We start from the raw sequence: 24,335 nt of genomic DNA, 5'->3' as shown, positions 1-24,335 counted from the left end.
GTCTGGCCCATGTGGCCCACTGCTCTCAAGATCTTTTTGGTATAAATTATTTTTTCCCACGCACGTGGGCGTGCTAAGTCATTCCAGTCATGTCTAACTCCTTACGACCCTATAGACCATAGCCTGCCAGGCTCCCCTAACACTTCTAATGCAGCCTCAATTCTATAAACTACCCCCTCCAAAGACCCCACTGGATTGTGGCGCCAAGTCTCCTTAGTAGCATGACAAGAGACTCTGTGATAAGACGTTTGGTTAGTAGGAGACTCTGAGAGGGTGTTGATCCTAGGAGCAGGGGATGCTGGGAGGTCCAGTCTCTCAGGGCAGGGGGTCTGGGGAGAGTTTGGGCTTGGGAAAGCAAGGCATGCTGGGAGAGTGTGGGCCTGGACCAGGACCTTGGGAACTCACCTTCATGATCACCCACTGCATGAGGCCCACGTAGTAGAGAACTGACATGGCGCAGCTGAAGAAAACAATGATGGGCAAAACCTGCCAGGAAAGAGCACAGATCTCCAGGTTAAAGCAGATAGGCGGTAGGATATCACACAGGACCCCAGTCAGCCTGCTTCCTCCAAGAGCCTGCCACTCAGAGAACCGTCAGGGTCAGAGGAGCAGCTCTGAGTCCAGTGCATGGAATTCCATGTGGGACCACTCTGGAGGCAGCTGTCCTCTCTGCTCCTCTCTGAACATTAGCCATCTACGCAGCTGTCCCTGTGGTAGAGCAGGAGGACTTGAGTTCACCACTTTTTAAGATATATATAGATTTATTTATTTGACTGTGCTGACTCTTAGTTGTGGCATGCAGGGTCTTCAGTTGCGGCACGTGGGATCTAGTGCCCTGAGCAGGGATGGAACCTAGGCCCCCTGCATTGGGAGTGGGGAGTCTTAGCCACTGGACCACCAGGGAAGTTCCGAGTCCCCCACTTTTTATCACCTGTTTCTTCATCTGTAAAACGATGGGGAGGAAGTGACCACCTCGCAGATTGTTGTAAGGATTTAAGGAGCCAGCTCAGGGCCCAGCACTTTGCACAGGGTCTGTCCTCCCCCCCGGGCTCAATCCCTGGCCGGTGACGCTGGCCTGAACCTCTTCCTGTGCTTCGGGCTTCAATCAGAGGCCCTCGTCGCTCTAGCGTTCTACTTCTGCTTGGTGCCGGCGAGCTCCAAACGACTCTTATTGTGGACCAGACACCCGCATTTCCTCCTGTCACCCCATTTCCTATTCCCAGGCTCGCCACTGCTCTTCACTGACTCCAAGCCTCTACAGTTCTTCCTTCAAAGCTTCCTCACATCCATTCCCTCCTCCCCCAGAGCCATGTGTTCCCCACCCCAGTGCTTCCTCACTGCAGACTGACTCGCAATAGCAAGGACTGGCAACAAGGCAAACATCCTTCAGTGAAGACAAGTGTGATGACCTACAGTGGGGCCATGCACTCCAGTAAGGAATCGAGTGAGAAAGCCCGTTCTGAGCAGCGTGGGATGATTTTCAAGATAGGTTGTGAAAGGAAAAAAGGGAAGGTGTAGAACAGGAAGCATGGTATGCTACTTCATGAGTAAGGAAGTGGGGGTGGCATGGCGGGTGCTCTTGTAAGCACAGACATCATTAGAGGAATATGCGAATGATCAGGCATGGCAGCTGCCTTGGGGATGAAAGTGGGTGACTTGGGGATCAGGGTGGGAGGGATACTTGCGTGCATGCTCAGTCACTTCAGTCGTGTCTGACTCTTTGTGACCCCATGGACTGTAGCCAGCCGGGCTCCTCTGTCCATGGGATTTCCCAGTCAAGAATACTGGAGTGAGTTGCCATTACCTCCTCCAGGGGATCTTCCCGACCCAGGGATCAAATCTCCTGGTTCTCTTGCATTGACAGGAGGATCCTTTACTACTGGGTCACTGGGGACGCCTGGGAGGGAGACTTACTTTTTACCAAATCCCCGTTTGTACAGTTGGAATGTGCTATCTGTTCCAAACAGCTTTAAAATAATAAGTTATACAGAACTAGTAGCCCACCAGGCTCCGCTGTCCATGGAATTCTCCAGGCAAGAATACTGGAGTGGGTTGCCATTTCCTTCTCCAAGGGATCTTCCCAACCCAGGGATCGAACCCGGGTCTCCTGCATTGCACGCAGATTCTTTACCGTCTGAGCCACCACGGAAAGCCGATAATGTGGTAAGCTAAAATGTCAAGTGGGGAAAGTGGAAAATTAAAAGTACTGGTGGTCCAGTGGTTTAAGAATCCACCTTCCAATGCAGAGGATGGGGGTTTGATCCCTGGCTGAGGAACTAAGATCCCACCTACTTCGGGGCAACTAAGCTAGCAAGTTGCAACTACTGAGCCCATTCACTCTGGAACCCAAGCTACAACTAGAGAGAAGCCCTAGTACTGCAATGATGAGCGGGGGTGCGAAGACGAAAGATCCCACTTGCCGCAATAAGAGCCAGCGCAGCCAAAAATAATAAACAAAGATTTTAAAATAGTTTAAAAAAATAAAAGCATAGAAAGAAGGCTGGGAGGCACACACCCAAATTGTCAAAGTAGTTGCTCCCGTGTGCTAGGACTGTGGACATTTTGTTTTCTTCTTTCTCCATTTCCAGTTTCTCACCTTCTATAATTTCTGATAAGAGGCAGACCCTTCTCAAGGGAGGGCAGCACAGGCAGAGGAGGGCTTTGGGGGAGGTCCATTTGCACTCACTGGGTTCGAGATCCCTGGGGAATATGCAGGTGGAAGGAGGGGTGCAAGGGCCAGGAGCTCAGAGGAGGGTCTGGGCCAGGCCTTGGCTGAGTGCATGTTGAGGCCACGGGGCAGATGGAGTTCACTGAGGAAACTTCCCTGGGTGACAAGAGTAGTGACTGAGGACAGGGCCCTGGGGTCAGCGTCCCTGGAGGGTGAGGGGAGAAAGAGGGGTGCGTGGTGGAGACAGAGAAGAAATAGAGAGATCCGAGGACTTCCAAGACAGGGTGCGATGGAAACGGAGGGCAGCTTTCCTAGAGGAGACAGTCCATCAACAGTGCCAGACGCATGCATCTGAGAACTCTGGAAAAGGTAAGGACTGCAAGGGATGCTTGGCACCTGGTGATTCCGGGGTCCCTGGTGACTTAGGTGAGAGCAGTGTCAGGGGGATGGGCATAGAAGCTGGGTATCAGGGAGCCCAGGAGGGAGAAGGACATGAGGAAGTAGAGACCACGGGATAAGCAACTCTTTTGAGAAGCTTAGCCATGAGGGAAGGAAGAGGGGCTGAGCAGACTTCCCTGGCAGTCCAGTGGCTAAGCCTCTGCGCCCCCAGTGCAGGAGGTGTGGGGTGAATCCCTGGTCAGGGAACTAGATCCCACATGCTTCAACCAAGGGTTCACATGCCACTGCTGAAGATCATGCATGCAGCATGCTGCAATGAGGAGAGAAGATTCCATGTGTTGCAACCAACACCCGGCACGGCCAAATAAATAAATAACTTTTTTTTTTTTTTTCCACAGAGGGCTGTAGAGAGGGGTGAGGAGTGGAGGAAGAATCATTTTCATTTTTCAGAAGGGAGAATGTTGAGCAATCAAGTTCAAGCTCCAGTTCAAAATGAACTGGGACTACAGCGCGGTCCGGATGAGAGCAGAGACTCTGCCCAAGCAGCTCTCCTGGAGAAGAGAAACAAGCCTGGCCAAGGCAGTTTTCCCTCCCCCTTCCCAAATGAATGCCACGGGTTTTATCTGGACCCGCTCCCCTCACATCTGTGTCATCAGCTCACTGCCTGGGAGATGTCGCCTGACAGGAGACACAGGCACTGGGTGGCGAGACCCTCTTCCTGCCCCGTGACTCCCCTGCTGCTGGACACGCCCCTAACACCAAGGGCGGAGATGGCATTCTCCCCCTTGGAGGGAAACGCAGGGAGGATCACGTACTGTCTAGGACCACCTCTCCAATCCATCATGCAAGGGACCACTAGGCAGCCTGGAGGATTTGCATGGATGGCCCAGACCAGGAAGAAAAGGCCCCTGGGGGGCAGTGGGACCTGACTGCAGAACTGGGGTTTCTCCAGGCATTGACCTAGAGACATTTTCTATCTCTGAGATGGGGATCTTTGGTGGAAAGGCAGCTGTGACTGGCTGGGGAGGGATGATGTGTGAAGGAGAGAGGTGATTTCTAAGGTGGGACATTCAACACTAAATAAGGTCCCTGGGGACTTCCCTGGTAGTCCAGTGGTTAAGAATCTGCCTTCCAATGCAGCGGAAATACAGGTTCAATCCCTGGCCAGAGAACTAAGATCCCGCATGCCACAGGGCGACTAAGCCCATGAGTCACATCTACGGAGCCCATGCGCTAGAACACGTGCTCCCCAGCAAGAGAAGCCACTGCAGTGAGACGCCTGAGCCCTGCAGCTGGACAGCAGCCCCTGCTTCCCGCAGCTAGAGAAAGACAGCACGCAGCAACAAACGCCCAGTGCAGCCAGAAGCAAGTTGGTTAGTTAATTAATAAGGTCCCTGAGTCCAATACGACCTCCCAGTCCAGGAAACAGACCCGGGCCTGTAGGATGTGAGATGGCTGAGACAGGGCAGGCAGCTGGGCAGTGCTCCCGTGTGGAGGAGGGAAGTGCCTTTAAGCCCTGCTGCTCGTGAACCGTGCAGTCCTGCCATGAGCCAGGTCCCCAAGGTGTGGTGACTCGAGGGTCCTCAAAGCAACTGAGAAGTGAAAGCTTAGTCTCTGAGTTGTGTCTGAGTCTTTGTGATCCCATGGACCATAGCCTGTCAGGCTCCTCTGTCCATGGGATTCTCCAGCCAAGAATACTGGAGTGGGTTGCCATTCCCTTCTCTTCCCAACTGAGGGATCAAACCTGTGTCTCCTGCATAACAGGCAGATTCTGAAACATCTGAGCCACCAGGGAAGCCCCAAAGCAACTAAGTTCGACATAAATTCACTTCACAGTGGAGACAGTGAGGCTGTGAGGTATTGGTTACCTATCCAAGGTTACACAGCTGCAGAGAGACAGGTACCTCCTGGCCACTAAACAGATTGCCAAGGACCTTCCATGATCCTAAGGAGCTATTCCCCGGGGCCAGTCCTGGAGGCTCATTTCTGTGTCTTAAGGAGAGGCATTCTCTCCAAGGGAGAGCCCAAGTCTGTAGTGGCCTCGAGTCAGTCCTAACCACTGCTTCGTGGGCCCACTCGTACCAGCGCTCACCCTTACTCAAGGGAGAAGGAAGTTACAGCACCTCCAAGCCAGTGGTTCCCAAGGCGTGGTCTCTGGACCAGCAGCATCACCTGAGAATTTGTGAGAAATGCAGATTTTTGAGCCCCACCCCCAGAGTTTCAGAGTCAGTCAGTCTGGGGTGGCCCCAAGAGTCTGGCCTTTCCAGATGCTGCTGGTCTGGACATCACACTCTAAGAATCACTGCTCTAGAGTCTAGACCAGACCCTCTGAGCAGACGCCACCTCCTTCCCTGGAAACAGGCTCTGAAGGCAGGACTAACCCCACTGGGGACCTGGCCCTGCTGCTTTCTCTCCCTGAAGGGAGCTGAGCCAAGGTTTCTGAAAACTTCCCAAGGCTGTCCCCACAGCCTCTCCACACCCAGCCCCCAAAGCCTAAGCCTAGGGACAGAGCCCAGTCACCAGCCCCAGGCCATGACAAACCACAAAAGCCCAAAGCTGGCAGGACTAACCCCACTGGGGACCTGGCCCTGCTGCTTTCTCTCCCCGAAGGGAGCTGAGCCAAGGTTTCTGATGACTTCCCAAGGCTGTCCCCACAGCCCCCCCACACCCAGCCCCCAAAGCCTAAGCCTAGGGACAGAGCCCAGTCACCAGCCCCAGGCCATGAAAAACCACAAAAGCCCAAAGCTCCCTCAGGGGAGAATGCTGGTATGTCCACCTCACCACCAGCATTTCAGAAAGGCACAAGGGAGCTGCTCCAAGGCCAGAAAACCAGGGCAGGCCTCCTGATTTCCTGCTCATGCAGACACCACGGCCACCACACTTCCTTTCCATTCCCTCCTCTGGGAACTGTGCTCACTGTGGTTACCAGTGGACCCTTAATGACTCAGTCCATCGGCACTTTTCAGTTCATGTGTGCGTGTGTGTGTGTCTTAGTCGTGTCCGACTCTTTGAGACCCTATGGACTATAGCCCGTGAGGCTCCTCTCTCCATAGGATTCTCCAGGCAAGAATACTGGAGTGGGCTGCCATCTCCTTCTCCAGGGATCAAACCCAGAACTCTTGCCTTGTAGGCAGATTCTTTACTGTTTGAGCCACCAGGGTAGCCCAGGTCTTATCTTACTTGACTTTTTGGGTCAGATTTGGCATTGATGACTACTGGGGACTGCAGAGGCTGCATCAGGCAGACGCCCCAAAACCCTGGGAAGATGAAAATGTTTTCTTTCTCCCCAGGCGTTCCTCGGGGAGAACATTTCAGCAGCACCGCTGAGCTTAGTGAGTGTGTGCATGTTCCAGAGGCTGGAGCAACAGTAAAGGAAGGAGTGAGCGAGTGCTCCTGACCGGCCAGGAAGAGTGCGGGAGTCTGGCGGGGAGAGGTGATCATGTGTGTGGAAAGTTACTAGAAGGGAGATGGAGCCAAGCAGGAATGACTAATCAAGATGCTACTGCCAGGAGGTGGCTGCCACGTCAACTGGGCCAGGGGAGATGGAGGGTTGAAGGAGTTCCGGGCAGACCCGGCTTCCTGGAGAACTGACACGCTGAACCCTGGCCCAGCAGGAAGCAGCTTGGAGTCTGAAAATCTGAGTTAGCTTGGAGACTTCCCCAGGCTGACACGGGCCAATAGCCCTGGACTAGGGCCACGTGATTCATGGGAAGGATGGAAAGAAAGCTCTTGAGTCTTCCACTCAACTCAGCACTAACAAAGCCACCTCCCAGCTGGAGGACAAGCCCCACACTCAGCAAGTGTGTGTGTGTGTATGGGGGGGTGGGGGGGGTGGGGGAGGAATGCAGGAGTACAGGGTGTGAGTGAGATTCCGTGATTAGGAAATCTGGTTGAGAAAGGGAGTCCTGTGGCCATGAAGCATCTGTCTGAATTCGTCCCTCATTCTGGCCTGCCTTCACTAAGGAGGCCGCTGGCTAATACACTGGCCAGGAATTTGGGCAGAGGACAGGGCATCCTGGGGGCCAGGGAACAGTTAGTGTTTGACTAGCAAGTGCTGAGCCTTGTTAATGATAAATCCACCTCTTTGTTTTTTCTCTCTTGACTGAACATCCAATCTCAAAGTCTTTAGCAACTGTGAATAGGTTTTAACTTTATCACTATTGTTGTTAAGGATGCTTTTTGTATTTAAAAGGGAGACCTGATGTCACTGACTTTTACTTAGTGTGAGGAAGAAAAGAGCACTTAATTAGAAATCCAACAACCCAGTTCTAGCCCTGCCTCCCTCTTAACCCACTAGGTAGTTGTGCCCAGGTCACTGCGCCTCTCTGTAGTGTGGTCTGACCATCTGTGATATAAAGGGGAGGCCTGAAGTCCATACCACTCCCTCTTAGCCCAATGGTCTCTGAATCCCTGGTTCTAAAGTGTAATTCAGGGAGAGATGCAAGTAGCAGGTATGTGCAAATTATTCTAGAAAGGGAAGAAAGTAACAGTCAAAGTGTTAGTCACTCAGTCCTGTCCGGCTCTTTGCAATCCCATGAACTATAACCTGTTAGGCTTCTCTGTCCAGGGGATTCTCCAGGCAAGAATACTGGAGTGGGTTACCATTCCCTTCTCCAAGGGATCTTCCCAACCCAGGGATCAAACCCAAGTTTCCTGCATTGCAGGTGAATTCTTTACCATGTGAGCTACCAGGGAAGCCCCAGAAAAGGAGGAAAGACAAGCAGAAGATATTAAGAAGAGGTGGCAAGAATACACAGAAGAACTGTACAAAAAAGATCTTCACGACCCAGATAATCACGATGGTGTGATCACTCATCTAGAGTCAGACATCCTAGAATGTGAAGTCAAGTGGGCCTTAGGAAGCATCACTACGAACAAAGCTAGTGGAGGTGATGGAATTCCAGTGGAGCTATTTCAAATCCTGAAAGATGATGCTGTGAAAGTGCTGCACTCAATATGCCAGCAAATTTGGAAAACTCAGCAGTGGCCACAGGACTGGAAAAGGTCAGTTTTCATTCCAATCCCAAAGAAAGGCAATACCATAGAATGCTCAAACTACCGCACAGTTGCACTCATCTCATATGCTAGTAAAGTAAAGCTCAAAATTCTCCAAGCCAGACCTCAGCAATACATGAACCGTAGACTTCCAGATGTTCAAGCTGGTTTTAGAAAAGGCAGAGGAACCAGAGATCAAATTGCCAATGTCCGCTGCATCATGGAAAAAGCAAGAGAGTTCCAGAAAGACATCTATTTCGGCTTTATTGACTATGCCAAAGCCTTTGACTGTGTGCATCACAATAAACTGTGGAAAATTCTTCAAGAGATGGGAATACCAGACCACCTGACCTGCCTCTTGAGAAATCTGTATGCAGGTCAGGAAGCAACAGTTAGAACTGGCCTTGGAACAACAGACTGGTTCCAAATAGGAAAAGGAGTATGTCAAGGCTGTATATTGTCACCCTGCTTATTTAACTTCTATGCAGAGTACATCATGAGAAATGCTGGGCTGGAAGAAACACAAGCTGGAATCAAGATTGCCGGGAGAAATATCAATAACCTCAGATATGCAGATGACACCACCCTTATGGCAGAAAGTGAAGAGGAACTAAAAAGCCTCTTGATGAAAGTGAAAGAGAAGGGCGAAAAAGTTGGCATAAAGCTCAACATTCAGAAAATGAAGATCATGGCATCTGGTCCCATCACTTCATGGCAAATAGATGGGGAAACAGTGGAAACAGTGTCAAACTTTTTGGGGTGGGGGGCTCCAAAATCACTGCAGATGGTGACTGCAGCCATGAAATTAAAAGACGCTTACTCCTTGGAAGAAAAGTTATGATCAACCTAGATAGTATATTCAAAAGCAGAGACATTACTTTGCTGACTAAGGTCCGTCTAGTCAAGGCTATGGTTTTTCCAGTAGTCATGTATGGATGTGAGAGTTGGACTGTGAAGAAAGCTGAGCATCAAAGAATTGATGCTTTGGAACTGTGGTGTTGGAGAAGACTCTTGAGAGCCCCTTGGACTGCAAGGAGATCCAACCAGTCCATCCTAAAGAAGATCAGTCCTGTGTTTTCATTGGAAGGACTGATGCTGAAGCTGAAACTCCAGTACTTTGGCCACCTCATGCGAAGAGTCGACTCATTGGAAAAGACCCTGATGCTGGGAGGGATGGGGGGCAGGAGGCGAAGGGAACGACAGAGGATGAGATGGCTGGATGGCATCACTGACTCGATGGACATGAGTTTGGGTAAACTCCGGGAGTTGGTGATAGACAGAGAGGCCTGGCGTGCTGAGATTCATGGGGTCGCAAAGAGTTGGACATGACTGAGTGACTGAACTGAACTGAAAACCCTGGGGAGGGGGTGGACGCAGCAGCAGGCTGGAAAGATGACACTTTCAGTGCTGAAATGGGAGAGAACTAGGACTGGTGCTCTGGAGGACACCTGCTGCTGGGACAGCCCAAGGTCTCCTCCCTCACTTCCTTTGGTAACAAAGTTTTACTTTCCTTTGGGCACTCTAACTCCACTCTCAGCCCTGAGTCTCCAGGTTTGGCACATCAGACCGAGGTATCTTCCCTGGCTACAGTTCAAGGATGGCATACACCCACAAGCCAGCCTAAAAAGAGCCCACTCTTAGATTTCCTGCTGGGCTAATGGAAAACAGGTTCTCTCTCTCTCTGCTAAGGTTGCTAAGCTGGTTGGATATAAGCCTGGTATCTTTTAGCCACAATCTCAAGAGTGCTTCTCCAAGACTAAAACTAAAGCCAGTGCTAAGGACATAGAACCTGGGGACTTCTCTGGCAGTCCAGTGGTTAAGAACTCACCTGCAAGTCAGAGGACATGGGTTCGACTTCTAGTATGGGAAGATCCCACATGCCCAAGAGCAACTAAGCCCGTGCTGTGCTGTGCTTGGTCGCTCTGTTGTGTCTGACTTCTTGCAACCCCATGGACTGTAGCCTGCCAGGCTCCACAGTCCATGGAATTCTCTAGGCAAGAATACTGGAGTGGGTTGCCATTTCCTTCTCCAGGGGATCTTCCTGACCCAGGAATTGAGCCCAGCTCTCCTGCACTGCAGGCAGACTCTTTACCCACTGAGCTATGAGGGAAGCCCCACAACAATTGAGCCTGTGCTCTAGAGCAGGAGTTGCAACTATGAAGCCTGAGAGCCTATAGCCTGTGCCTCTCTAATTCAGTGACCCTCAGCAAAGAGTAGTCCCTGCTCTCTGCAACTAGACAAAGCCCATGCACAGCAACAAAGACCCAGTGCAGTCAGAAATAAATGAATAATTTAAGGAGAGAGAGAGACATTTTCTATTAAAAAAAGAAAAGAAAAGAAGAACACAGAACCAGGATATACGCAAGGCAAATCCCAGGTGATGTTGGATACTTAGATCCAATGGGACATGAAGTCTCTGGACTTCTCAATTATCAGAATGAATCTTACTTTTTTGTTGTTTGTTTTTGCTTCATTTAATCAGTCAATTTGAGTTTTATTTCTGTTATTTACAACTGATACAGTCAGGAGCTGAGCATCCCACTCAGGAAGTACAGCCTAGACTCCCAAATGTGGCCCCATCTTACAGGGGGAGGGACTATAGAACAAAGGGTCCATGTCTTTGCTGTTCCTCCCAGGCAGGTGTGGTATCTGCCATCTGCACCCTTCTATGCTAGAGAAGAGACACTCACTTGGAATATAAGGGCACCCTGTAAATGAACTGCTGCAGGTCCTACAGGAAGCTATCTGCCTTGTTTCTATAAGGAGGGAATTAATAGTCCCTGCTTGTCCTAGGCAGTAATCCTTCAAATGATGAGTTTTGGAGGGTGGTTTTCAGTCAGTCAGAGCACATGACTCCCCAGCTTTGGGTGGAAACAGGAGATTCCTGCCCTTCCAATTCCAGTTTCCCATGCCCTATCCTTAGTGATTGGGCCAAGAACAGTCACATGACCCAAGGCAGATCAATCTGAAACCTACCCTGGAATTTTTTAACTAGAGCAGGCAGAGAAGAACTGGCCTAGTTCTGGGTGACATGCTGTAAGCATGAGTATCTGGTGTTGCTGGGAGCCAGGAGGAGATCTGGTATGAAAGAGTGAAGCTGACACTCCAGGATGAGCAGAGATTGGAAGCTGAGGGCTGTAAGCCTGGCCACTCCGGGGCCCTGGTTTCAGCTGGCAGCAGCTCTATTTTGCTCCAGTTAGTGAGCCAAGAAACAGTCTTCCCTTTCTCCTCCCTTTAAAGCAAATTTCAAGTGAGTTTCTGTCACCTGCAACAAAATAGGCCTGAGAAATACTGTTTTCTTCTAAACCAAGGGAAAAACCAAGACCCAAGGTCTGGGGCCCCTTCATTTCCACTGTCTACCAAGGAAAGGGCCCTGATATCAACACACAGGAGCTAATAAGCCAGAGCATTACACCTGTTCCAATCTTGATTCCAATACTCAATAGCTTTATGAACTTGCACAAGCAAAAACCCCTCTGAACCTCAGTATCATCATCTTTAAAAAAGGGATAATGACATTATTTCCCCCATTGTTGCTGTTCAGTCACTAAGTCGGTCAAACTCTTTTTGACCCCATGGACAGCACCATGCTGGGCTTCCCTGTCCATCACTATCTCTTGGAGTTTTCTCAGACTCATGTCCATTGAGTTGATGATACCATCCAACCATCTCATCCACTTTTGCCCCCTTCTCTTCCTGCCCTCAATCTTTCCCAGCATCAGGATCTTTTCCAATGAGTCGGCTCTTCACATCAGGTGGCCAAAGTATTACTTCCAAAGAATACTCAGGGTTGATTTCCTTTAGGGTTGACTGGTTTGGTCTCCTTGCAATCCAAGGGATTCTCAAGAGTCTTCTCCAGCTGTTTTGAAGTGAGTGCCTGACACGTAGTCCTCATTCCATAACTCGTAGCTGTTCTTATGACTTCCTTTCCCTAAGCTTTTCTGCTCTGTTCCACCAGAATCTCAGGTCAGAGTGGTACATCTTGAATTTCTAGGGGCCCTGGAGCTTATTGCAAAGCCTGTGTGTAGTTATTGGCTCTAGGGATTTGGGAAGCTCTGGCCTCTGCTGGGGAGGTTTGAGGGAAGAAGAGCTCAGCCCTGGTCTTGGGCCAAAGGACATGCTGCTCAGGAACACATAATCATGGGAATGGTGGCCCAGCCAGAGGAAGACTGACTGTGTGGGAGCCCAACTCTCCGCCAAGGGCTCACAGAGCCAGTCATTCCTAGCAGGCAGAGAGACTTCCCACGTGCACAGAAGAATCATCATTTATTCATCTCATCATTCAGCAAAAAGCAGTGTCCCAGGCACTGGGCAGGGTTTTTTCAGGGCTTGAGGTCAGTTAACTGACACTAGCGTAAGAACCAGGCTGAGAGTCAAAGAACTGATGCTTTTGAATTGTGGTGCTGGAGAAAGACTCTTGAGAGTCTCTTGAACAGCAAGGAGATCAAACCAATCAATCTTAAAGGAAATCAACCCTGAGTATTCATTGGAAGGACTGATGCTGAAGCTGAAGCTCCAATACTTTGGCCAGCTGAAGGCAAAGAACTGACTCATTGGTGAAGACCCTGATGCTGGGAAAGATGGAGGGCAGGAGGAGAAGGGGGCAACAGAGGATGAGATGGTTGGATGGCATCCCCAAACTCAATGGACTTGAGTCTGAGCAAACTCCAGGAGATAGTGAAGGACAGGCAAGCCTGGTATGCTGCACTCCATGGGGTTGCAAAGAGTCAGACAAGACTTAGTGACAGAACAACAAGGATAAGAAGCAGGCTTTGTCCTCAAGTAGCTAAACGTAAAGCACAGGTGGCGCTAATGGTAAAGAATCCGAGTGCCAGTGCAGGAGATGCAAGAGACATGGGTTTGATCCGGGTCAGGAAGATCCCCTGGAGAAGGAAATGGCAACCCACTCCAGTATTCTTGCCTGAAAATTCCCTTGGACAGAGGAGCCTGTTGGGCTACAGTCCATGGGGTTACAAAGAGTTGGATATGACTGAGTGACTAAGCATGCAAGAGCAAACACAGCTGCAGCATGTGGAGCTTAAGTGATGAGCTTCGTACAGCGGGTCCCTCAGCCGTATCCTCCCCCTCCCCCGCCTTTGTTCCCCATGGTGACCTCTCTTCTGGACGGTGTTAGTCTGGTGGTCCCTGAGTCATCACCTGGTTGTGAGGCAGCCTCCTCGCTGGTCCCCTATTCCAAGCAACCCAGCTACAACCCTTCCTCCCTACTATTGAAATCACAACCATCCCAAAGCTCCAGTCAAGTCTTTCCCGGCTCAAAAATCTTCAATAACTCCTCACCTCCTGGGGGACAAAATCCAGGTGCCTCAGCCTGGCATTTAAGACTCTTAAAGGACTTCCCTGGTGGCAAAATGGATGAGAATCTGCCTGCCAATGCATAGGACACAGGTTCGATCCCTAGCCTGGGAAGGTTCTACACGCAGAGCAACTAACCCTGTGCATCGCAACTACCGAGCCTGTGTGCCGCAACTACTGGGCCCAGATGCTGCAAGTGCTGAAGCCCGTGTGCCTAGAGCCCATGCTCTGCAACAAGAGAAGCCACCTCAATGAGAAGCTTGTGCACTGCAGCAAGAGAGAAGCTCCCACTCTCCAGCAGAGAAAGCCTGCTTGTAGCAGTGAAGACCCAGCACAACCAATAGACAAATAAAAATTTAAAAAGATACGGCCTCACCACACTTGCAGTTTATCCCCTAATCCATCTTTTCCTTCAAATAGCTTACACACCCACTGAATTGAATTATGTCCTGTTACATTACACAGCCCAGCACTTTCTCACCTCCATGCTATTGCCCAGGCATTCCTTCTTCCCGCTTATCTCTATCTGTCCAATTTTTTTCTTGCCCTGAGGCTCCAATTCAAATACCACCTCCTTCAGGAGGCATTCTCACTGTCCTTGTTTTTAAAACTCTCTCCCTAAATGGACTGCCCAGGCACTTTCCTTTGTGCCAGTTACACTTGAACTTGACTGCCGGGGGAGGTCGAATTGCACAGTGTTGTATGTTTGCCTTGTAAAGTGTGAGAAGCCACCAACTGCCATTCTCTGTCCAGTGGACATGACAAATCGCCCTGGAGCAGGACTTCACTGCTCCTCCCAGAAACCTTGAGCGGCCCCTACTTGGAGATGCAGATGTGAAGGGAGCTGTCCCTCCCAGCCTCAGCCCTAGGACGATAGTGTTAGGGGACTTTTGGAGGGGCTGACAGAGGCTGCCCCTCTGATCATCTCCCTGCACAGAAGTGATCTCAGAAAAACATGATGGACAAATTTGTCCTGAGAGCACGGGAACCTGGTCCTTTTCGCTTTCCTCCCAAGGCTGATGTTACTAGAACCCTTGGATGGAGTGAACGTTTCCCAGAGAGTTTCTGGGGCCAACAGACACTGAAGCTCCCAGAGGACCACACCTTGAGTCAGGGATGGGGGCAGGCCGGAGGTATCTGGACTCACAAACTGGCTTGACACCAGCTCAGAAGGCAATGCCAAGTCCATGACTTGGGCTGGAAGCTTCTGAGACCCAACACCCTCAGCAGGATGGGGAGGCTCTGGGAACAACGGCTGAGTGATGGCAAAAAGCAAAAATCTCTGAAACTGATCCTGCATGGTAGCCCCACGGTGACAGTGGTCCAGGACATGCTGGAGTGGGCAGCACCAATTCCCATCTGTGTTGCTATGGAAACGGGGCAGAAACTGGGGCCAGCTAGTGGGGAAGTGAGGCCCAGGGCTCTCTCTCTCTCTCCACCTGGCATTTGGAAGTGAAACTCAAGCCTGAAGCAGCCTCAGGGTCCTGAGACAATTTGTATGTGAGGCAGGTGGAGAAGCTACACTTGAGATCCTGCTAGAGACACGTAGGTGCCTGGGCAGTCAACTGGACAAAGAAGAAATATAACCACAGTTCCACCCGGAAACAGTGACGCAGTCCCACCATCGAATGCTCAGCACAGGCTTCCCTGTTTTAAATTAGGGCTGGGAACATCCTGGTGGTCCAGGGGATAAGAACCCACCTGCCAATGTAGGGAACACGGGTTCCATCCCTGGTTTGGGAAGACTCCACATGCCATGGAGCAACTAAGTCGATGAGCCTGCGCTCTAGAGCCCGGGAGCCACAACTACTGAACCCATATGCTGCAGCTACTGAAGCCCTCACACAGCAAAAAAGACCCAGCGTGACCAAAAAAAAAAATAGGGTTGGGGCTCTACAATTACACAATAGTCTTTGAGTCTTTATCTCAATTTCCTCTATAATATTTTGCACTGTTGTAAGTCAGAAAGAGAAAAGCAAATATCACATATTAATGCATGTATGTGGAATCTACAAAAATGGTACGGAAGGAACTATTTGCAAGGTAGAAAGAGAGATGGAGACGTAGAGAACAAACAGATGTATGGATACCAAGGAGGCAAAGGAGGGGTGGGAAGATTGGAGAGGTTGGGATTGCCACGTATACACTACTACGGATGAAATAGATAACTAATGAGAACATACTGTATAACACAGGGAACTCTACTTAGCACTCTGTTGTGACCTAAATGGGAAGGAAATACACAAAAGAGGGGATATATGTATACATATAGCTGATTCACTTTGCTATGCAGTGGAAACTAACATAATACTGTAAAGCAACTATACTCCAGTAAAAATTTTTTAAAAACATATTTTGCACTGCGGAAGGCACATAATACACATTTGCTGAAAGGAGGGAGGGAGGGACTGTAGGTCTAGGAGAATCCACAGGAAGGACTTAGAGCTTGCAACTAATCAGGTCAGGCTTCCTGGCAGAGGTGGCTTGGGAGGGGCCTTGAAGGAGGAGCCCGCGAGAGGATCATATGTCCCTGTAGCATGTCAGGGGCTTAAGGTCACAGCAGATGCCATCTACATGTCTCCACCTACTTTTCTCATCCTCAACCTCCCAGCAATTCTACTACTGGGGGATTCATTTTCTAGGAAAATAATACAGATATATCTTACTTTTGCAAGTTTGCCAAAATATACTGAAAACATACCCCCAGGTGAGCACATTGCCAGGCCCCTCCCAGGACCCCAAGGTTTAAGCCTCATTAGCTTCCAGTAGCTGGGCTCCACCAGCAGGAGCCCTCCCCCTCCACTGGACCGGGCTTGGACACCCCCACTAGCTAGAGGCACCCGGCAGAGGCTGCTAAATGCTTTGTGAGCCAAGAGTCAAGCTGACCTGAAAGGCAAAGACATCCTTGACTAGAGCCTCCCCAAACACGAAGCTGGAGCCGGACTCAGTGTAGCTCAGGAATATCTGAAAGGAGAAAACAAACAAAACCAAACCTGGGAGTGAGGCCAAGAAGGGCGGAAGGAAGAAGCAGCAGCAAGGGAACCAGGTTGGGGTGACCTGGAGAAGCCTCGCATGCTGCTCATGCCTTCCCGGCAGCCCAGAAGAGAAGAGAAGGACTTGGAGGCTGCAGGATGAGCCCCCAGGCCGTGGCCTTGCAGCAGGGGGACCATGTGTGTCATTAAAGCCACACTTGCTCCTTCTGAGTACATCTTCCAGAAGAGACGCCAAATGGTATAGAAATACTCTGAGATGAGAGTTGTTTGGACAAGAACACTGAAGAAGAGACAGAGGAGGAAGCAAACAGTGAACTGCCTGGAGAAGGCAGTCAAAGGTGGTGCCCCTGTGCCTCCCCACTGAGGGCACAGCCCCAGCCTGTCCCACCCCAGGCTCCTGGCCTTGGTGTTACAATCTGGGCACACTTCTTTAAGAGCCCTGTATTTAGGACGAAAACATGGACTGTGACTACAGGCCAAGTCACTTCTGTTGCCAGGGCCTCAATGCTCCCGTTTATAAAATGAGGGCTGTGCCCAAAGCAGCAATCTTCCCAGGTGGCACTAGTGGTAAAGAACCCACCTGCCAATGCAGGAGACAGAGAGATGTCAGTTCTATCCAAGGTAGGGAAGATCCCCTGGAGGAGGGCATGGAAACCCATTCCAGTATTCTTGCCTGGAGAACCCCATGGACAGAGGAGCCTGCTACAGTCCACTGGGTTGCAAAGAGCTGGAGTAATTGAGCACGCACGCCCAGAGCAGCAAGTGTCTTTTTCCATCACGACACCCATGCAAGTATCCTTGGTATGGCCAGTGGGAGGGCATGGGCAGAGCCTGGACATGTGGGTTCTCCCTGTCCCACCCAAAGCCCTCCCTGTAGAGAGTGCATGGAAATTCAAGATAGTGAGAGAGGGATGAGTATAGGATCAACCTTGTGTCCTCCATAACTTATATTTTAAGAAGTAATTCATGACTGCCCAATGATGTGAAGGAACTTAATGATACTCAAAAATGGTTAAAATGAAAAAAACAAGGTTAAAATGATAAATTTTGTGTTATGTGATTTCATCACAATAAATGAAATTTTAAAAGTGTAACTTCAACAAGCCGAATATTATTTTTATCACACATACACACCAATACTTTGGCCACCTGATGCAAAGAGCTGACTTGTTGGAAAAGACCCTGATACTGGGAAAGACTGAGGGAAGGAAGAGAAGAGGGCGACAGAGGATGAGATGGTTGGAAGGCATCATGGACTCAATAGATATGAGTTTGAGCAAACTCTGGGAGATAGTGAAGGACAAGGAAGTCAGGCGTTCTGCAGTCCATGGGTTGCAGAGACAAACATGACTGAGTGACTGAACAACAACACTTATATAAACCAAATCACTTTCAATTTTTAAAGCATTTTTAACTATTGTAAGTTCCTTTCCTGATGAGGACCGAGGGCAATAAGCCCTGGGCCTGGGTATCCTAGGAACCTTCCTGTTTTGAGATTCTCTTCCACATCAGGCCACCCTCTGAAAGGACTGCTTGTTTGGGCAGGTGGGACCAGGCCTGAGGGAAGCAGCGGCTGTGCTGCCCAGCCTCCCACTGCCCAGGGGTCTGGGGCCCCCACACACCCACCACCTGGTCACAGTCCAGGCCACCTCCCTCCAGTGCAGAGGCTTTTCCTCCATCCCCGGCAATCCAAGACGCCCGGGCAGCTACACCCCACGTGCACACCTGGATCTGGTCACCCAGCCACTGAAATGCGATGAACCCCGGTTCTGTTCTGATGACGACGAGTCCTAGTACAAATTGCAGTCCAAGACCCCAGAACACAGCTCGCCAGGACACCTGCCACCCGAGAGAAAGGTCTAGGTGAGCTCAGCACCTGGGGAGGTCCACAGGGAGCAGGTGGGCACTGCTGAGGGGCTCTGGGAGCTTCGGTCAGCCTGTAGGATGAAGCCTGGACCCGGCCGGAGCTATGGGCCTGTTGCTGATGGTTATATCCCCCATGGAGTGCAGAACAGGCCACAAGGCAGCAATGCGCCTGGGCAGTGGGCAGGGGCAGGGCCAGATCTAACCAAGGACCAGCCGGGAGCCCTGGCACTTGGTCCCGGGGGATCAGCTGGGTGGGCAGAACCCTGGCCTCAGGGCCTAGCCTCAGCATAACCTTTGTCTGTCTGAACCATCTCTCCCACATAGTCAGGGCTCTCAGCCATTCTGATCCCACTCCCTCCAAGCACTTCCTCCTCCCCAGCAGAAGGGAGCTGGACACCTAACGGCTGGATAACCTCTTGGCATTGAATGACTTCTTAGCAGGGATCCCTTTGCCCAGGTGTGGCTCTGGAGTCTGGGGGGAGGTGTTAACCACTCTGTGAAACAGGGAGGGGACCTGACGCTGGAGAGAGAAGGGGCTGCAGCCCCCTCTTGGCCTGACAACTAAGCACTCACTGCGCGGTGATGCTTCGAGAGGGCAAAGAGCAGGCCAATGAACACGCAGATTCCGCCAAAGGACACCAGCTGCTCAGGCCGCTGAGAGGTGTCCAGAGCCAGCCACAAAACCAGGCCCAGGAAAGCAGCAAGGGCTAGACCCCTGAAGGGAGGGGTGGAGAGTCATTACTGTCAGCATCTCCCCACCCCCACACAACAGCACCCAGGGCCCCAGGAAAGGGTACTCAGGGCTGGTGCAGGAGAAGGGGGAGAGTGCTGTGTGACCTCTGACAGACCACCTAGCCTCTCTGAGTCTAGTTTCCTCATCAGGTAAATGAAGCCAAACACCCCTCCCACCCTCAGTTCCCAAGATTGCTCAGAGAGCTAAATCAGAGGATGTGGGTACTCCGCTTAGCATGGGGTCAAGCACACAGCAAGAATCCTCATAGCTGCAGTGATGCTCAGCTCAGCCAGCCTCTGGCCTTGCAGGGTGAGGTGGGGTCTGTGTGGGCTGGAACTCGGCGCCATGGGCCATGGGCTCTGCTCCCCTAAAGCCCAGAAGTGGTGGTGTCAATCAGGGATACCGGGCTGAGTACCTGAGACCAATGACCGAAAGTGACTTTTACAGCCATGTTTCCCTCCCTGGGGCTGGGATCTGCTTGTCCAGCAGTATGTCTGTCTTCCTGTGTTAGTAGCTCAGTCCTGTCCAGTTCTTTGCAATCCTATGAACTATAGCCCACCAGGCTCCTCTGTCCATGGGATTCTAAAGGCAAGAATATTGGACTGGGTACCTACTCCCTTCTCCGGGAATCTTCCCGACCCAGTGAGAGAACCTGGGTCTCCCACATCACAGGTGGATTCTTCACCATCTGATTCGCCAGGGAAGCCCTGAATGTCCAGCAGGCAGCCTAACAATTTAAGAGCCCAGGTTCAGGGTCTAACTCTGACCCAGCCTTCAACTCCCTGGGTACTACTAATCACAGGTGACGTTCACTGCACTCCTACTATGTGCCAGGAACCATGCTGAGTGCTGAGAGATCTATAGGAATTGTCCTCATCCTGCTGCTGCTGCTGCTAAGTCGCTTCAGTCGTGTCCAACTCTGTGTGACCCCATAGACCGCAGCCCACCAGGCTCCCCCATCCCTGGGATTCTCCAGGCAAGAACACTGGAGTGGGTTGCCATTTCCTTCTCCAGTGCATGAAAGTGAAGTCGCTCAGTCGTATCCGACTCTTTGTGACCCCACAGACTGCAGCCTACCAGGCTCCTCCGTCCATGGGATTTTCCAGGCAAGAGTACTAGAGTGGGGTGCCACTGCCTTCTCTGTGTCCTCATCCTAGAGATGTAAAAATTAATTTGCCCGTGACCACCCGTCTAGAAAGCAGCAAAGCCGAGATTCAACCCAGGCACTCTAGCAGCAATTCTGTTCTCTTAGCTAGTTCTATGCATAGTCACCAGCCGGTAAGAGAAGGACCCAGGACCTGAACTCAGGCAAGCTAACCCCAGAGTTCACTGTTTATTTCTGGTGTGTTTTCCAAACTCCTATTATGCCAGTTCCATTGGCCTAATTTCTGCCTTGTCTCTGAGCCACCTGTATGCCTCTTTACTTACTGTTATCCTTGAGGTTAACTGGTGTTATAAACACTTAAATGCATGTTTGGAGGTTTATTTTTTGGGAGGGAAGGTTTTTTCTTTTATTCTTACAGCTGTAGGTTTTAATTGCATTTTTCTTATTTTTAAACATTTTTTTAAAAACTTTTTATTTTATATAGGAATATAGCTGGTTAACAATGTTATGATAGTTCCAGGTGCATAGCAGACTGACTCAGCAATATATGTATATACATACATGCATCCATTCTCCCCCAAACTCTCCTTCCACCCAGGCTGACACATAACATTGAGCAGAATTCTCTGTGCTGTAGAGTAGTTCTTTGTTGGTTATCCATTTTATTTTTTAATATAAATTTATTTCTTTTAATTGGAGGCTAATTACTTTACAATATTGTATTGGTGGTTATCCATTTTAAATATAGCAATGTGTACATGTCCATCCCTAACTCCCTAATTATCTCTTCCCCCTGGCAATCGAAAGTTCTCTAAGTCTGAAGGGCACAAAGATTTTTCCGCTATGTTTTCTTACAGTAGTTATATAATTTCAGGCTTTACATTTAGGTTTATCATCTATTTTCAGTCAGTTTTTTAATGAATCGAGTTTGTTTCTCTCTCCTCCTCCTCCTCCTTGTCCTTCTCTTCTTTCTTCTACATATGGATATCCCATTGTTCTGGCAGAATTTGTTAAGCTGATTGTTATTTCTTCACTGAATTACCTTAGCACTCTTGTCAAAAATCAACTGGTCTTATATAATAGGTCTATTTTTGTACTCTGTTCTGTTCATTGATCCATTTGTCTGTCTTGATGGCAACAACACATTGTCTTAATTACTGTACCTTTATAATAAGTTTTAAGGACAGTTAGTGAAATGCATCAGCTTTGTTCATCTTTTTCAAAATTGTCTAGGCTATTCTAGGCTCTTGGCATTTGCATATGAATTTTAGAATCATCTTATTATTTCTACCCCAAAAGTCTGCTAGAATTTTGATTGAGATACTATTAGAATCTATAGATTAACTTGAGGAGAATTGATATATTAATAATATTGATTCACTCAATCCATGAACTTGATATGTTGCTCTGTTTATTTAAGTCTTTTTATTATGTATTTCTCTCAGCAATGTTTCCTAGTTTTCCATGTACAGGTTTGGAAGTCTTTTGTCAGATTTATCCTTAAGTATTTCATATGTTTTAAGCTATTCTAAATGACATTTATGATTTTAATTTATGATTGTTTGCTGTTAGTATATGGAAATACTATGGCATTTTTGCATGTTAAGCTTGTACCCTTCAATCTTGCTAAACTCACTTAATAGTTATACTAGCTTTTTGTAGATAACATAGAATTTTCAAGCTTCCCAGGTGGTGCAAGTAGTAAAGAACCTGCCTGCCAATACCAGAAAAGAATTGAGGGTTCAATCCCTAGGTCACAAAGATCCCCTGGAGGAGGGCATGGCAACCCACTCCAGGATTCTTGCCTGGAGAATCTCATGGACAGAGGAGCCTGGTGGGCTACAGTCCATGGGCTCACAAAGAGTGAGACACGACTGAAGTGACCTAGCACGCAAACACATAGGATTTTCTATGTAGACAATCTTGTCTGTGAAAAAAACTGCTTTCCTTCCTTTCTAATCGCTATGCCTTTTATTTCTTTTTCTTACCCAGTTATACAAGCTAGAACCTCCAGTACAACGTTGAAAAAAATTAGTGAGAACAGGGGTTTCCCTGGTGGTCCAGTGGCTAAGACTTCATGCTCCCACTGCAGGGGCCCAGGGTTCAATCCCTGGTTGGGGAACTAAATCTCGCATACTGCAACTAGAGATTCCATGTGCCGAAACTAAGACCCAGCACAGCCAAATTAAAAAACAAGAAAAGATGGTGAGAGTGAACATTCCTATATTGTTCTTGATTTCAGTGGATAAGCACTCAGTCTTTCACAATTAAGTATGAGATTAACCACAGATTTTTCGTAGGTGGTCTTTATCAGATTGAGGAAGTTCCCTCATATTCCTAGTTGGCTCAGAATTGTTTTTCAGAAATGGATATTGAATTTTGTCAAATGCTTTCTCTTATCTATAGGCATCATCATATTGTTTTTCTTCTTATAGTCTGTTAATACGATGACATTGATTGATTTTTTTAAATGTAAACCCAACTTTGGACTCCTGAGACAAATCCTTCTTGTTAATGACATATTATACCTTTGTGTATTATTGTATTTGGTTTTCTAAAGTTTTTTAAATAAGTTTTACATCTTTGCTCATGAGAGTTATTGGTCTGCACCTTTAATGCGAGTATTGGTATGGGAAAGGGTTAGAGCTACCACCTTGCTATTTACTTGCTATTTGTCCCATCTTTGTTCTTTGTTCCTCTTTTCCTATTGCTCTACCTTCTTTCAGATTAACTGTTTAAAAATCATTCTTTATCTCTTTTTTTACTTGTTAGCTATAATTCTTTGTTGTGTTATTTTAGTGATAGCTTTAGCATTTATAGTATATATCTTTCGTTTATCACAATCTACTTTGAAGTGATATTATAGCACTTTAAATGCAGTATAAAAATCTTACAGCAGTCTAATTTCATTTCTTTTCCTAGCTTTTGTGCTATGGTTGTTTACTTTCTTATTATATGTTTACAGACTGAACTGAACTGAACCATACATTGTTCTATTCTTGCTTTATAAGTTGATTTTAGAGAGATTTAAATAATGAGAAAAATAAGTCATTTTATCCACCCACATAGTTACCCTTCCAACACTCTTGATTCCCTCATCTAGATCTAACTTTTCATCTGGCATCATTTTCCTTCGGTTTGAAGACTGTCCTTTAACATTTCTTGTAGCGCATCTCTGGTTTTAATGTCTGATTCTTTCAGCTTTTGTATATCTGCAAAAGTCCTACTTCTCCTTTCTTAAAGGATATTTCACTGGTGAAGAATTCTAGATTGACACACTTTGTTTTCATTTCTGTTTTTTACAGTTTCACTGTTTTCTCATTTGTATTGTTTTTGAGAAGAAATCTGGCATCATCCATATCTTGTTCCTCAGAACATATGTGTTGTTTTTTTTTTTTCTCTAGCTGTTTTTAAGATTTTTCTCTTTACTGATGTTTTTAAGCAATTTGATTATGATGTGCTTTGGTGTGGTTTTCTTCATGTTTCTTGTGCTGTTGGTTTGTAGAGTTTCTTGATGCTTGGGTTTATAATTTTCATCAAATTTGGAATTTCTTATCCACTGTACCACCAGGGAAGTCTGGTTATATGTTTTAATTTCTCTCAGATATAACCTAGAAGTAGAATTGCTGGGTATGGCAACACTATGGATAATATTTTGAGGAACTGACTGTTTTCTATTGCAGTTGCATCATATCATATTATATTTCTATCAAGAGTATATGAGGGTTTCAAAATTTTCCACATCTTTGCCATCACTTGCTATAATCTGTCTTATTTCATTATAGCCATCCTAATAGATGGGAAATGGTATCTTGTGATTGCTTTTTTTTTTTTTGGGCTATGCTGTATGGCTTGTAGGATCTTAGTTCCCTGACCAGAGATTGAGCCCGTTGCCATTACAAGAAAAGCATCATCTCCTAACCACCAGGGAACTCCCTTATCGGGCATGTATTTTTTTTTAAAGGAAACTTGATAACAATAATTCAAGTGAAAACCCAGTATCAGTGATTTGTCATAAACAGAAGATGACTATAAAAATAAATCCTCTTATAAATCTATTTAATAAACAGAAGGCAAATGTAAAAACAAATCTATTTATAAAGAAAATGAAAAATTTGTTTATAGGCTGACTTAAAGCATTTTGCTGTGGTATGTAGATATTACTTTGGGAAACACCCTTGTGCCTTGCACCTGCCTCGCTTAGTCACTGGGTATTCTTTGGGCATCAGTTTCTTCATCCACAAAAAGAGTACCTCTTTTAAG

General features: G+C 48.1%; 1 protein-coding gene across 2 annotated transcripts in view; it reads right to left on the bottom strand.

Moving 5' to 3' along the window:
• Positions 1–24,335, bottom strand: part of SLC28A1 (solute carrier family 28 member 1) — a 58,043-nt gene that overhangs the window by 22,128 nt on the left and 11,580 nt on the right. For both annotated transcript variants that reach the window (XM_068991402.1, XM_068991403.1), the window contains exons 5-8: positions 18,808–18,949; positions 18,094–18,207; positions 16,262–16,339; positions 406–486 (exon numbers count right to left, since the gene is read on the bottom strand). In XM_068991402.1, coding sequence (XP_068847503.1) covers positions 406–486; positions 16,262–16,339; positions 18,094–18,207; positions 18,808–18,949 — 415 coding nt within the window. The remainder of the gene's footprint in view (positions 1–405; positions 487–16,261; positions 16,340–18,093; positions 18,208–18,807; positions 18,950–24,335) is intronic.

The sequence above is a fragment of the Capricornis sumatraensis genome, chromosome 19 (genome assembly GCF_032405125.1).
Source record: "Capricornis sumatraensis isolate serow.1 chromosome 19, serow.2, whole genome shotgun sequence".
NCBI lineage: Eukaryota > Metazoa > Chordata > Mammalia > Artiodactyla > Bovidae > Capricornis > Capricornis sumatraensis.
The sequence above is the reverse complement of the archived record's forward strand: the minus strand, read 5'-3'. Positions and strand labels throughout refer to the sequence as shown.